A 14250-nucleotide genomic window follows, 5' to 3' on the forward strand; every position below is an offset into this window, starting at 1 on the left:
TCATAGTATTTAGCAATCTTTTTTTCCAACATGTCAAAATTCGTAATTTGCATCATTTTTAAGGGTTACAATTGTATTTCATTGCATGCACATACCGTGTTTAACTGTGTTTACCCATGAGTCACTGTGAATTTGCACAGTTCTGTACGAGCTGTATGACCCTTCCGAGTCTTAGTCGGTGAGCTCACGTGTACACCGTGTGTGGAGCTCATCATCTAGTGTGGTTTTGCTTTCTGGGCCAGGAGGATGTCAGTATTCTGCCTCCTTAGGTGACAGTGTCAGGATGCCCACGGGACATAGTAATGAAACTTCCCTTAGAAACAGATGAGTTGGTTACAGGGTTAAGTGTGAGTGGGAGTGGAAATAGCTGGCCTGGTCAGAGCAAGGGTAGGGCGCTGGTGAGGTTCTGTGCGTGGGTGCTCTACCTGGAGCCGGCCTCTCTCTCTGCATCAGCCTGCTTTCCCCACAGGTGTGCCTTGAGGGGGAGATTTCTCGCCAGTCCATCTTGAACAGCCTGTCTCGGGGCAAGAAGGCTTCAGGTGATCTGATTCCATGGACAGTGTCAGAGCAGGTGAAGTGCTTTCCCTGGTGTGTCTCGGAGGGGTAAGCTGGCGATGTTGGAGGCTGTCTTTTGTTGCTAAGTTACTGGCTTGTGCCTCCCTCACAGTTCCAAGACCCAGACTTTGGCAGTCTCTCAGGTGGAAGGGTGGTTCGCATTGCTGTTCACCCGGATTATCAAGGGGTAACGTGTCCTCCTGCCTTCAAACCTGGTGTGCTATTCTTGGTTGCATGCATGTTGCTGGCCGCTCATTAGACCAAGCTTACTCAGTTGTTTAAATAGGAAGCTGGTCAAGGAGTAGCAGACCCAGGCACTGTGGGCGGTTTGCCCGGGGTTGGGTGGGCGGGCGGGCAGGATGGCTGTATATGATTGCTCTTCCCTTTGTGAGGACAGAGGGCTGGTGAACCAGATCTTACTGTCATGACTGCCTGTCTTTGAAGTCTCCGCTGAGGAGTTAGCTGGAGAGTCGTCAGTTTGGAGCTGGCTGAGCCGTGGACCAGAAAGCGTGGCCGGCCGTCCTCCCACTCGGGTGGCAGATGGGCGGGCTAGATGGTGCAATAGTGAGGGTCTTGCTACACAAGGTCTTGAGGATCTCTGCTTTGATCTTGTTGGGGGATTTCACTGGTGCTCTTTGCCAAGGACCGGGTGACCCGGAGTGAGGCTTTCTAGGAGCAGTATAGGGGTGCACAAGTGCTTAGACGCTGAGGACATCTCTGCTCCCCTCGCCCGTTTCCCTCGTGTGTGCTCACAGATGGGCTATGGCAGCCGAGCCCTGCAGCTGCTGCAGATGTACTACGAGGGCAGGTTCCCTTGTCTTGAGGAGAAGGTCCTGGAGACGTCGCGGGAGATTCACACCGTCAGCAGTGAGGTAAGCGTCTTCTGGCCGGGCTCCTGGTTCCTGGCAGAGACCAGGTTTCTCTCTGGGTCTTCAGGATCGTCCTCAAGAGCAGTCTCGTGGTCTGGGCTACGCTGGGCTGCAGCAGCTGAGCTCCTCTTTGGTTTTGGATACGCTTCTCTCTCTCCAGCTAACACTTAAACTGAGGCCCTCGGATCAGTGTCATCAGCCTCATCTGGAGAAGTGTTAAGTCTATCAGTCCCTGAATCGAGGCTCTGGTGATGCTGATGCACCTTTGAGCTTGAAGCTCAGCTCTGCAGTCTCCTCCCCTCAGTACTGAAGCCAGACCCAGGGAAGCTCTGTCTTTCTGGATATAACACTAGGAACTGGGGCGGCTTTTCACACGGGTTCACTTGATTTTTCACGACGTGCCTGTTCAGGAGGTGGGGAGGGCTCATATTTAAGGTCGGGCTCAGAGGTTTGTCGCTTCCCAGGACCCCGGAGCCATCTGGTGCGGGCCTGCGTCTTCAGCCCACCCTGAGAGCCCTGCCTCTGTCTCTCTCTGCTTGTGTTCGGTGTTTCTAAACATGTGGCTCTTTCCTGAATTCTGGGTTCTGAGGAGTGTGATTCCAGGCTCGTCTAGGAGTTCGGGATTCTTGGGAATGATCACTGGGCTTAGTGGTGTATTTTCATTTTTACAACCGTGGGAACAAACCTAGAAACCTGCCCCAGTTTTTGGTATGTTCGCCCAGAGCCTGGTGTGGCTGGGGTGCTTGGGCATGTCACTGACCTCCCTCTTCCTCCCCTGGGTGGACATGCCCTCCCCCGGCGTCCGCCAGGCTGTCAGCTTGTTGGAAGAAGTCGTCACTCCCCGGAAGGACCTGCCTCCCCTACTTCTCAAACTGAACGAGAGGCCTGCTGAACACCTGGACTACCTGGGGGTGTCCTACGGCTTGACGCCCCGGCTACTCAAGTAAGGGTCTGCTGGGCCCTGGTGTCCCGAGAACTCGCGTTCTGTGAGCTGTGTCTGTCTGTCTGGGGCAACAGCCACCTGAGACTCCCCGTGGCCTTCCCAGCCTTGTGTGTCGGCCGCTCCCAGAAGGCACACACGGCGACCTGCTCTGTGTCTTTGCAGGTTCTGGAAACGAGCTGGGTTTGTTCCGGTTTATCTGCGACAGACCCCGGTGAGTGAGCGTGTGGCAGAGGAGGGGCTGGTGACAGGTGTGTCCTTGCAGAGCCCTGGCTCCTCTGGCTCCACTCTGAGCAGACATCCCTGTGCCGCCAGGAGGTTGGCTCTGGTGGCCCCCAGGGCAGCCGACCTCACTGAGAGGCCACGTGGTCACCCTCATTCCTCCCCCGACCTCCGCCCCAGGCAGTCAAACAGCTTTGTGCTTGACTGAGATGGCAGAGATGCACATGGACTTGTTCCTCCAGTTCTGAAATCCTATCACTGGGGGCCTTCTCGAATATGTACTTTTTAAAAAACAGGAAGGAAAGTGGTTTTAGCAGTGCTTGCGGTAAGTTGGTATCTGAAGGAGGGATGTGATTGTGTGGCCAACAGAGCTGTAGAGTATAAAGTGGAAGGTGGGAGAGCTAGTGAGTCAGGTTATTAGAGAAAATATTTAGCACCTGTGGTGAATCAGGTGTGAGTAAGATAAGCCGGGAAAGCTGCTTTTCTGATGAGTGGAAATAGGCAGCAAAAAGCGAGCAAACAAGAAATGCTCAGGTAGCGATGGTGTGATGAGTGGTCAGGCTTCTGGGGGGTGACCTTTCAAACTGCAGCCTGAACGGTCAGAGTGGACCAGCCGTGTGACGGTCCTGCCCGCAGAGAAGAGCGTTTCCAAGCAGAGGGCACAGCAAATGTGAGGAGCTGAGGTGGAAAGGACACTGGTGATTTGAAGGAGATGAAAGGCCGGTGTGGCTGGAGGACCTTTGAGAGGGTGGTGGTTCGCGGGAGGGCAGCTCCCTGTTCTGGCGGAGGGCGGGGTTAGAGGGAAGGTTCTGGGGCTGCCACGTGGACAGTGGACCACAGGCGAGGCGGGGAGATGAGCGGATGAGAGGGGTGGTGTGGCTCAGGGGGACGGAGTGAGGGGGGAAGGGGCGGGTGCCAGGGGTGTTTGGAAGGTGAACGGAGTGGAGTTGAAGGGTGGAGATGCAGAGGATGAGTGAGCAGAGGGCTTGAGGGCAGTGCTTTGACTTTTGGCTTGAGAGACTGGGCGTTGGAAGTGCTGTTCGCTGAGATAAGACTCAATGGGGAGGAGCGGGTGTGGAGGTGGAGGTGAGGACTGTTTTGGGGTCTAATAAGACCTCCAAGTGGACTTAGGGAATAGGCAGTTGACCTCAGGAATCTGGAGTTCGAAGAAGAGGCAGGGCTTGGAGACAGAGATCTGAGAGTCATCTGCTGCTGCTGCTAAGTCACTTCAGTCGTGTCCGACTCTGTGTGACCCCATAGACGGAAACCCACCAGGCTCCCCCGTCCCTGGGATTCTCCAGGCAAGAACACTGGAGTGGGTTGCCATTTCCTTCTCCAGTGTGTGAAAGTGAAAAGTGAAAGTGAAGTCGCTCAGTCATGTCCGACCCTTAGTGACCCCACGGACTGCAGCCTACCAGGCTCCTCCATCCATGGGATTTTCTAGGCAATAGTACTGGAGTGGCTTGCCATTGCCTTCTCCGTGAGAGTCATCGGTGTGTTCTTAATAGAATATACTCCTGGGTAAAGGCTTTTGGAGGGGTCGGTGTCTGTCGTCTTCACAGCTGTAACCCCAGCACTTAATAGCGTCTGCTGTGTATAGTATGTGTTCAGTAAATACTTTTGTTCAGTGAGTAAGTTTTTAAAGCTGTTGAAAGTAGGGGCTGAGAATAAAGAAGGTGAGTCCTTGGACATTCCAACATTTAGAGGAATGAGTTGGAAAATACATCAAGGTGGGGGGCTTGAGGAGGAATAGCTGTGATCTGTAGGAGAAGGGCAGGGTCTGTGGTTTAAAGAAGGGGAGTCATTGCCCTTAAGACAGTGAATAAGTTGGGGACAGTTGACCGCTGGACTCTGGCCCTGGTGACTGGAGTGAAGGTGGCTTCTGAGGGGGGGTTACCCTGACAGGAGAGGACAGGGAGGGGAGGATGGAGACTGAATCGGTAGCTCCTACGCGAGGCAGAGGGGCTGGAGGAATAGGTCGCTGGAGGGAGATTGGAGTTAGGGTGGGCTCGTCAGCTGGGAGATTCCAGAACACGCTCGTTGGCTGCAGGCTGTGGGCCTGCAGGGCTCGTGCAGACACAGGTGAGGGGGGCTGATGATAGGACTGCAGGCCCGGAAGAGGCCGGAGGGCAGGAGGTGGCCAGCGCATCCCCCACAACTGGAGGGCAGTGAAGAGTGTGGGCACAGAGGGCGTCGGGCGGCTGGTGGAGGTCATGCTGGGGCGGTGATGTTCTCCTGCTCGCTCTGTTTTGCCGGAGAGGGGAGGCCAGCAGCTCAGAGGGAGTGTCGGAGGTGTGGTTTTGGAGAGCTCAAGGTCAGTATCCGAGGGAGATTCCCATCTGAGAGTTCAAAGCTGGACTGGTGAGGACCACTGGGTGTGTGGCTGCTTCCGTGGGGCAGGAGCGGCTGTGGAGGGGCTGGGTCCTTGTCAGCGAGGCTGGTCGAGTCTGGGGTGCGGCCTTGGCCGTCGACTGCAGGGAGCACACTGGAGCCAGTGAGTTCAGCATTTTGTTCCTTGAATGCCCTTCTGTTGAAATCGGTTAGATATTTTTATGGTGTTGGGCTGTGTGGTTGTTGTGTAGTAAAAAATTTTCAAACCTGTGGCCACTGTTTTAGAAGCTAAAGGAGCCTGCCCTTGTAAACCGGTTGCCAGCATGAGACCCCTCGCCATGCTTGCTGTGAGCACCCAAAACACGTTGATTGGGTCATGTGGTGTTTAAGCTGTAATGCCTCTCGGCTCATAGTCTGACCTGGTGTGAGCCAGGGGCTCACAGCAGAAGGCGTGCTCTGAAGGTTTGAGCAGCTTTGCTCCATCGTGGGGGTCACCAGGACAGAGTAGCCTCTGGAAGCTGTCGTGTAGGCAGTGGGCCCTGTGAGAATGAGGGCGAGGCCGCTGCTCCCTCTGGGGAGGAAGCAAGGGTCCACAGAGTGTGCTTACCCATGAGCGTTGACAGGGCCTTCGTAGAAGGGGGCCTTGGTGCCAGTCGGGGATCTGTATTCCCCAGAATGACCTGACTGGAGAGCACTCGTGCATCATGCTGAAGACCCTGATGGACGAGGAGGAGGCCGACCAGGGCGCCTGGCTTTCCGCCTTTTGGAAAGGTGAGTGGGGAGTGGCCGTGGGGGGCAGCCAGGTGACGGGCCCCGGGCCCTGCAGACCTCTGATTCCATCTGGTTGGACCCGCAGATTTCCGAAGGCGGTTCCTAGCCCTGCTGTCTTACCAGTTCAGCACCTTCTCTCCTCCCCTGGCTCTGAACATCCTTCAGAACAGAAACATCGGGAAGCCCATGCAGCCGGGTGAGCTGGCCAGGCGGCTGGAGGGCTGGCGGGGCTTGGTCGTGTGGGACGTATGGGAGGCGGGTGTGTGGTTCAGGAGGCAGGCTAGACTAGACGTGGAGGGATCAGCTACAGGCCTGTATCCCCCGCCACCACCTCCGCTCAGCAGTCCCTGCCCCATCCCAGGGCCTCTGTCACGTGCTGTGCCTGTCATCCCCACGACAGGACTAGAGGCACATGTGACTGGGCTTCAGAGACATATGTAAGGCCTGCAGCTAGTGAGTTCTGGAACCTGTTCTAAATCACGTGAGCTAGGGCAACTAGCTCAATTCTGAGGCTCCATTTCCTCATTCATGAAATTGTAATAAGAATCTGCTGCCAACCTTCTGTAGCCAACACATAGAAGTGCTTTGGGCACACAGATTCTGTTTGAATACTTAAAATATAAAAAAGGTGTAAGGGATCATTAGTGCTAACAGCTGTGGGAATTTTTTCCCCCCTGTTGGTGGTTATGTGAATGTGTGTCTCTTTGGGGATCAGTTATATTTGGGTGGAAAAATCTGTTTCTGGAGCTGCGGGTGGGAGCCTGTGTGCTGCCTGTGAAGCTGGGTCCTGGAGAGAAGGGATGAAGTGGGGAAAGTGCTGGGGTCCTCTAACCCCAGGGCACTGATATTCAGAGTCCCATGCCAACACGAGGGTCACACACCACCCACCCTCATCACACGGCCCAAGCCGCCTCCCCTCTGTGTGAGGAGGTCAGGGCTACCCGAGGCGAGGTGTTGTTGGGTGGGCAGGCACTTTCAGGTGGTCCTCCCCTGCTCTGGCTGGTGGAGGAACAGCTGCTGGGTACCACCCGCGGACCCTTGTGCGTGCCATGTGGGAATTCCAGCAAGGGTGTCGGGCTGCCCTGACCCGTCTGGCTCTGTCGCATATCCAGCCCTACGCCGGGAGGAGCTGGAAGCACTCTTCCTCCCCTACGACCTGAAGAGGCTGGAGATGTATTCACGGAACATGGTTGACTATCACCTCATCATGGACATGATCCCGGCCATCTCCCGGCTGTATTTCCTGAACCAGCTGGGGGACCTGGCCCTGTCTGCTGCCCAGTCGGTAGGTTACCCGCTGCTCATGTGCTGGCTTTGTAGAGCAGTTTATATGCTGGGAGTTGGTTGGCTGCTATGATATAACTTTGGGCATTTAGTTCTTCATGGTTCTGATGAGGGGGTAGGGGTCCCCTTTTGCAGGTAGGGGACCCTTGGGCTCTCCAGTCAAGCCAGGCACCCAGCAAAACAGTTAGTAGAAGAGCTGCTGTCTGACTCCACAGTCTTCTACCCCACCACGTTCCGCAATTCTTTCTCTGCTTATCAGAGGTCCGAAAGCACCCTGTATTGTAATGCAGCTATGAAACGGCTGTCTGCTGGGATAAGAAGTGAGTCTGGGGATTTCAGGAGGAAGGCATGCTTCCTGGTGGATGAGCGGGAAGATTTCCCAGTAGTGCCAGTCAATGTTTTGACCAAGGGAGAGTAACTCTGGCTCTCGGTGCCATTTTAATGGATAAAAGCCTGTTCTGGCAGCCACTCCAACAGATTTCCTGTCCCCCAGGCTCTTCTCTTGGGGATCGGCCTACAGCACAAGTCCGTGGACCAGCTGGAAAAGGAGATCGAGCTGCCCTCGGGCCAACTGATGGGACTTTTCAACCGGATCATCCGCAAGGTTGTGAAGGTAACCTCAGCCGAGGGCAGGGTTTGGGCCCATTTTCTGCCCAAAGATGCAGCAATGTTAACGTTTGGTTCTGACTGCCTCAGACCTCTCACACAGAAATATAACATTCTCTCCCAGAGGCACCCCTGACTGGAGTGTGACTTGTCTCCACTCTGTTTTCCTGCTCCTACCATGAGTGCATGAACTCCTAAACCACGCGGAGTGTGCGCTAAGTGATTTAGTAACGAGTGGTTGGGTCTCAGCTGCTCCTTCATCTTCTGCTTCTCGGCCTTGGTCTTTTGTAGCTGTTTAATGAAGTGCAGGAGAAGGCCATCGAGGAGCAGATGGTGGCGGTGAAGGATGTGGTTATGGAGCCCACAATGAAGACGCTGAGCGACGACCTGGTACAGACACCGAACATCCTCTCTCTGCCCTGGAGGAAGAGCCCTTGGCGCTGGCCCAGCTCAGGGGCGCTGGCGTCCGAGGGGTGTGAGGAGCGCACTCCCCAAGTTTCCCTGCCTTTGTGTGTGCTCCCGGCCCTGGACGAGGCCTCCCACTGAGGAGAGCCGGCGGTCAGGCAACTTCTGATACTTGCTTGTCCTTTTAGATTTTTCAGAAGGCGTGTTTTAACGTCCGTATACACTTTAGTAAGAGCTTCCTCTGCAGGTGTGGGAGGTGGTGCAGGTGGTGGAGGAGAGGTCTGCTGGTGGTCATGACGGTGTTCCTGCCCCTCACCGCTGTCTGATTTGTCCCCTGCCTGACTGACCACAGGACGAAGCGGCCAAGGAGTTTCAGGAGAAACACAGGAAAGAAGTGGGGAAGCTGAAGGACATGGACCTCTCTCAGTAAGGCCCCTCGGCTGCTGGCGGGAAGCACACTCTGCTCACTTCTTCTAATTCACTTCCTGGGTGCCCCGGAAGCCGTGTTCCATGGAATTGTTCTTAGAAGCACTTAGAGCTAAAAACCTCCCCATTCACTATTTGCATGATTTTGAAGGATTTGTGTTCCCCAGATCTGCTCTGCCACTTTGTAAGTCATGACTTGCAAATGGTGGTGTGTCCCAGGCCCCTCAGGGCAGGGGGCTGCTGACCCATAAGCACCCACTTTCAGTGACTGCTTTTTAATACTTGGCTTCTGATGTGAATTTGAAAAAAGGGTTCTATTGCCAACATTCCAACAAAATTCCCTTGTTCTCCAACCTTCTGTGCCCTGGAAGTTACAGCCCTTTCCGAGCTTCAGCTACAACGGTGGTGCCCGCCCCATAGATTGTGAATAATGCTTCAGAGTTTGGTGGCCTCTGAGCCTTTTTGACCCGTAGTCCCGTTGCCGGGTCATTAGGGATGGTGGTTGGACATCAGATGGAGGCAACCTGGAGGTCCGAGAGCAGGGAATTGAGCTTTGCCCTTGGCTTTGCAGCATCAGACCCTTGACTTGCCAGGACTGCTAGATCCCAGAGGTGGGGTGGGCAGGGCGCAGTTCAGGGGCTTGTGGACTGTGGAGTTGGGGGTGAGCAGGGAGAATGGTGGGGGTGATAGGAGTCTTCTCTTGGGTGGTTGTGAGTCGGGTGGGAGAAATCGGGTGGCTGCCTTCTTTGCCCGTGACCCCTGCTGGCCCTGCTTGCTCCAGTGACGTTCCTGTCCCCTGCTCTCTGATGTACAGATGCTGGCGTATCTCAGCCTGGCTTTCATGGCAGGACACGTGTGATGAGAACGTCACCACCCTCTTACTTCCTTTTAAGCTATCTTCTCTTCCTTTGAGCAGGCTTCGATATTTCCTTTAATTTTTTAGATATGTGATCCGTGGGGACGACGAAGAATGGAATGAAGTTTTGAACAAAGCCGGGCAGAATGCCTCGATCGTCAGCCTGAAAAGGTGAGGGCCCGGCATCCACCAGGCAGGGGAGGCCTTCTGGCCTTCTCTCTGCTTCCCGAGTAGCGTTCACCTGGGAAAGGAGGCTGGAGCAGGTGCTTTGAGAAGTCACTGTTCTTTCCTTTGAGGGTTGCTACTTTTGTATCGTATCTCCCCCTGATCAGTTGGAGTCTTGGATCTCTGCCTTCCTCATATTCCCAGACATGTCAGGGAGCCGGGCTTGAACAGCCCTGGAGTTGCTGCTGACTGAGCACTTTCCCTTCATGCTGAGGACAACAGAGGTGGCTTTGTTCTTACATCACTGCTTTTCTTTTATTGAAGCGTAATTGACTTACAGTGAGTGCAGTTGACTTATAGTATTGCTGTACCGCAGTAAAATGACTCAGTTATACATATATATACTTTTCATGTTCTTTTCCATTATGGTTTATCACAGGATGTTGAATGTACTTCCCTGTGCTGTATATAGCAGGACCTTATTTATCCATTCTATATATACCAGTTTGCATCCGCTAATCCCAGACTCCCATGCTGTCCCTCTCCTACCTCCCTTCCCCTTGGCAACCACAAGTCTGTTCTCTCTTTCTGTGACTCTGTTTCAGAGAGAGGTTCATTTGTGTCACATTTTAGAGTCCAGATATCGGTGATGTCCTGTGGTATTTGTCGTTCTTCTGACTTACTTCCCTTAGTATGATAATCTCTAGTTGCATCCATGTTGCTGCAAATGGCACTATTTCATTCTCTTTATGGCTGAGTACTATTTCATTGTATATACGTACCACATCTTCTTTATCCGTTCATCTCCCTGGGCATTTAGGTTGCTTCCATATCCTGGCTGTTGTGAACAGTGCCGCTGTATGCATAGAGGTGCACATGTTTTTGAATTATAGCTTTGTCTAGATATATGCCCGGGGTGGGATTGCTGGATCATATGGCAATTTTCAATTTGCTGAGGAGGCTCCATGCTGGTTTCTGTTGTAGTCGTTCAGTCCCTCTCTTTGTGGCCTCGGGGACTGCAGCACTCCAGCCTTCCCTGTCTTGCGTTGTCTTGCGGAGTTTGCTGAAATTCCTGTGCATTGAGTCCGTGATGCCATCTAATCACCTCATCCCCTGTTCGCCATAGTGATTGCACTAACTCACCTTCCCCCCAGCAGTGTCGGAGGGTTCTCTTTTCTCCACACTCGCTCCGGCATTCGTTAACTGTAGACTTTTTAATGATGGCCATTCTGACCAGCATGAGGTAGTGCCTCTCTGTGCTTTTGATTTGCATTTCTCTAATACTTAGCAGTGTTGGGCATACTTTCGTGTGTCTGTTGGCCATTTGTATGTCTTCTTTCGAGAAAGGTCTCTAGGTCTTCTGCCCATTTTTTGATTGTTTTTTTTTAAATTGAGCTGTATGAACTGTTTGTATATTTTGGAAATGGAAATTAAGCCCTGGTTGATTGCATCATTTGCAGATGTTTTCTCCCATTCTTTAGGTTTCTTTTTGTTTATGGTTTCCTTTGCTGTGTAAAAGCTTGTGAGTGTGATTAGATCCCATTTATTTGTTTTTGTTTTTATTCCTGTTTGGGAGACTAACCTAAGAAAACATTGGTGTGATATTTGTCACAATGTTTTGCCCTTGTTCTCTTCTAGGAGTTTTATGGTTATATCAGTGCTTTAAAGATGAAGTAATAACCAAGGCTCTCAGGTGTTAAGTGACTTCCCAAGAAGCATATAACTAGTAAGAGCCAGAGCCAGAGTCAGGACCAGTCTGTCCACTGCAAAGCCCACAGTTTACCTGCTGTACTCTCCTTCCTCTAAGCCAGTGCTTCTCAGCGCTTTGGGCTGTGGACCCCAAATAGCTTTTGTGCGTGTTGGTTGTATCTATCAATATTTCCCATTTTAGCAATGAAATACTGAGAAGTTTAAAAAAAAATGTTTTCTCATTCAAAATTAACAGTCATGGACTCATTATGGGTTTAAATTTTTTTTTTAAATAACCTTTTCATAAAAATATCAGTGAGAAGAGTGGGCATGTTTTACGTTTATGTTTTTCCAAATCTAATATCTGGGAAACTAGAAAGCAGCTGGATTCTCTTGTCTGCTTCTGCCTTCAATCTGCTGTGCTATCATACGGCTTGTAGCCTCTGGAAAATAGAATAGTTGGGAGAGAATGAAAGTGGAAAAGGCAAATTATGTATTAGGATTGTTTTGAAAATAGTTTTGATTTTGGGGTCTACCCAAAGGGATCTTGGGGAACTCCCGGACTCCCTGGACTGCTTTTTTATAAACCTTTGCCCCAGCTACTTCTCTGCAGAGCCACTTGTTTGAGGCTGGCAGTAGTTCCGTGGGCCAGAACCTTCACTGGAGTTTCCCTGGGGAACACAGTGAGGCCTCCCCTGCCCTGGGCCTCTGGAGATGAGGCTTCCAGGGTTGGCTTGGGGGTTCGTGGAGAGGATGAGTTGTTGGCATTGCCATCACCAGGGTCCCCTGAAGAGTTTATTTGGAAAGAAGACATCTTGTGACTCTAGGAGCCATAGGCCCCCGAAATCAGGATATCCTCTTCTGCCATCTCCATAAATCACTGTGCAGCATGGAAGTTTCCAGCATCAGCGCTGGCCTCGTTTTCATGATGGTCTCTGTCATGGCACAAAAGCCCACTGTCAATGTGTCCTAATTTCTGGTTTGGATGAAAAAGCAGACATGGCCCAGGGCTGATAGTGGCTGCTGCCTTGACTGCGGTGGCTTTGGAACGGGGCCGGCTGTGCACCCGCTGTGTGACAGCCTAGCCCTGTGCTCCGCCTCTCCTGCCTTTGGGTTGGCTGTCACTGCCTGGAGGAGCCTTCTGCATTACTACCCAGCCTGTGTGGCTATTCACGCGTCCAAGGTTCAGTGTTAACGTCAAAGCTTGTGCTTTTGGAGGTGAAAACACTGACTGTCATTATGTATGCATTTGAGGCATCTTTTCTTTGTTTTATTATCAGTCATTTCTTTTAGGTGATGTTAATGGTCTCCGGACAGAATTGTTCACCCTCTCCTTCTAAGGAGGTGTTTGTTTCCAGGGCAGAATGAGACAAGAGAAATTTGTAACCTGTAAGATGGAAGGAAGGTGGCCGTTTCTGAGCTGTTCTCATGTTAATCTGTCAGTGAGGGACCAGTGGCCAGCCGAAGTGTGTCCCTATTCCTTTGGGTTTTCTTCTCACTTAGGAAAGATAACAGCACATCAAAAAGTACTGTATGGTTTTTCTGGGAATTTCATGCTTTGTATTATACTGGGGACTATCCTCACGGTCACTGGGATAATATGTCTGGGTAATCCTCAGTGGTAATTGATGGGAACGAATTTTTCTTGTGATGCCTTGGATTTTTCTTTTAAGTTTTAGGAGGGGAAATGTACAGGTTTCAGGAGTTAAGGTGTAGGGTTTTTTTCCTCCACAGACTAAGAGCTTGGTCAGGGCGGGAACTGGGTTGGTACATTGTGTCCTCAGCCCCCAGCACAGTGCCCTGTAGGCCTACAGAGAACATGTCTGTGTAATTGCACATTCTTACATCAAGTTTCAGATGACGGAAATCCTTTTTCAGACAAAGCAGAGCAATCATAAAGAGGTAACAGATCCAGCATGTTTTTCTTTAGACTCTTGTTTTTTCTTTTCCAGTGACAAGAAAAGGAAGCTGGAGGCCAAACAAGAACCCAAACAGAACAAAAAGTTGAAGAAAAACAGAGATATGAAGAACAAAAAAGACATGAAACTGAAGCGGAAGAAATAGTGGAGACACAGTTGGGCGTCGGTGGCTGACTCGTAAGGAAATACCCTGACTTTCGGGACTGAGTGGCAGCTGACTGGACTATTTAAAAGCGACAGGAGTCCCCAGGCAACCCAGAAGCTGGCCGGGAACTCAGTCTATGGGCTGAGCGTGGCTTAAGGCGGACTCACTTCCGAGTGGGTCTGCTTAGAACTTGACGGTCGGCACACCGTCTGTGCCGTCCCTCCTCCTCCCAGGCCAGGCCTGCCTTCTCATCCGTTCATATTTCGCTTTGGGCCCAGCTTTCTCCATTCCTTCCTGCACGTGTTGAAGTCGTGCTGGCTCTCGTCTCTTCTCGAACATCAAATACATGGCTGTCTGGAGACCCCGGAGGCGGCGGGAGGAGCATCAAGGCCTGTCGTCATGAACTTGCCCAGGCTCCCTGAAGCCTGGAGTCCCAGGAGCTCTAGTCCAGGAGTACTTCCGTGTCAGCCACATTTAAGCGCTGGGACCCACATGGCCATCTTCCGACCCTTTCCTCCCCCAGCAGTGACCCAGAAAAGCTTGACTTCTCAACTTAGGGAACGATATGATATCTGAGTCCCAGATACCGGTTATTTCATCCATTTGGGAAAAAAATGTTGGGGAAGACCCTTTTGCTAGCAGGGATGAGGGGTGATAGAGAATCTATTTTTAATAAATAACATCTTAGGAAGACCAGCGGCCTGTGTGCTCGTCGACCGCACCTGGATGGGGGTTGACTTTGCCCGTTTCTTCTGGTGGATCTTGGCTGCGGGTGCACTCGGGAGGGTGCTGGCATCAAGGCTCAGGGTGGCTGGGGCTTACCGCGCTGGGAGCCCGTGGGAGAATTGACCGCGCTGACCCGTGCTTCCTGTGGTCATTCTGTAGGACTTGGTGCGGCACCTGGAAGCCAGCCAGCTGGGCCTCTTTTCATCCTTAGCTCCTGTCAGGCCGTTTGGTTCCCTCCGTCTCTTGTGGACAGCAGTGTGGTGGCTTCATGTGTACTTTGGAATGTTTGGTATCTATTCTCCAGTCCTAAGTCCGATACCATTGTTACTGGAAGCTTGAGG

The 14250-nt window shown here is 52.1% G+C and overlaps 1 protein-coding gene across 2 annotated transcripts in view; it reads left to right on the forward strand.

The window, feature by feature from the left end:
* NAT10 (N-acetyltransferase 10) overlaps positions 1-13898 on the forward strand; it is a 37473-nt gene extending 23575 nt beyond the window's left edge. For both annotated transcript variants that reach the window (XM_055423816.2, XM_055423818.2), the window contains 13 exons: positions 470-571; positions 668-742; positions 1311-1427; positions 2234-2367; positions 2530-2578; positions 5592-5688; positions 5774-5884; positions 6801-6973; positions 7466-7585; positions 7870-7968; positions 8336-8409; positions 9353-9436; positions 13072-13898. In XM_055423816.2, coding sequence (XP_055279791.2) covers positions 470-571; positions 668-742; positions 1311-1427; positions 2234-2367; positions 2530-2578; positions 5592-5688; positions 5774-5884; positions 6801-6973; positions 7466-7585; positions 7870-7968; positions 8336-8409; positions 9353-9436; positions 13072-13183 — 1347 coding nt within the window. In that variant the 3' untranslated portion in view covers positions 13184-13898. The remainder of the gene's footprint in view (positions 1-469; positions 572-667; positions 743-1310; positions 1428-2233; positions 2368-2529; positions 2579-5591; positions 5689-5773; positions 5885-6800; positions 6974-7465; positions 7586-7869; positions 7969-8335; positions 8410-9352; positions 9437-13071) is intronic.
* The last annotated feature ends 352 nt before the right edge of the window (positions 13899-14250 follow it).

This window comes from Moschus berezovskii, chromosome 14 (genome assembly GCF_049115385.1).
Source record: "Moschus berezovskii isolate FMDL1 chromosome 14, NW_MosBer_1.0, whole genome shotgun sequence".
NCBI classification, from domain to species: Eukaryota; Metazoa; Chordata; class Mammalia; order Artiodactyla; family Moschidae; genus Moschus; species Moschus berezovskii.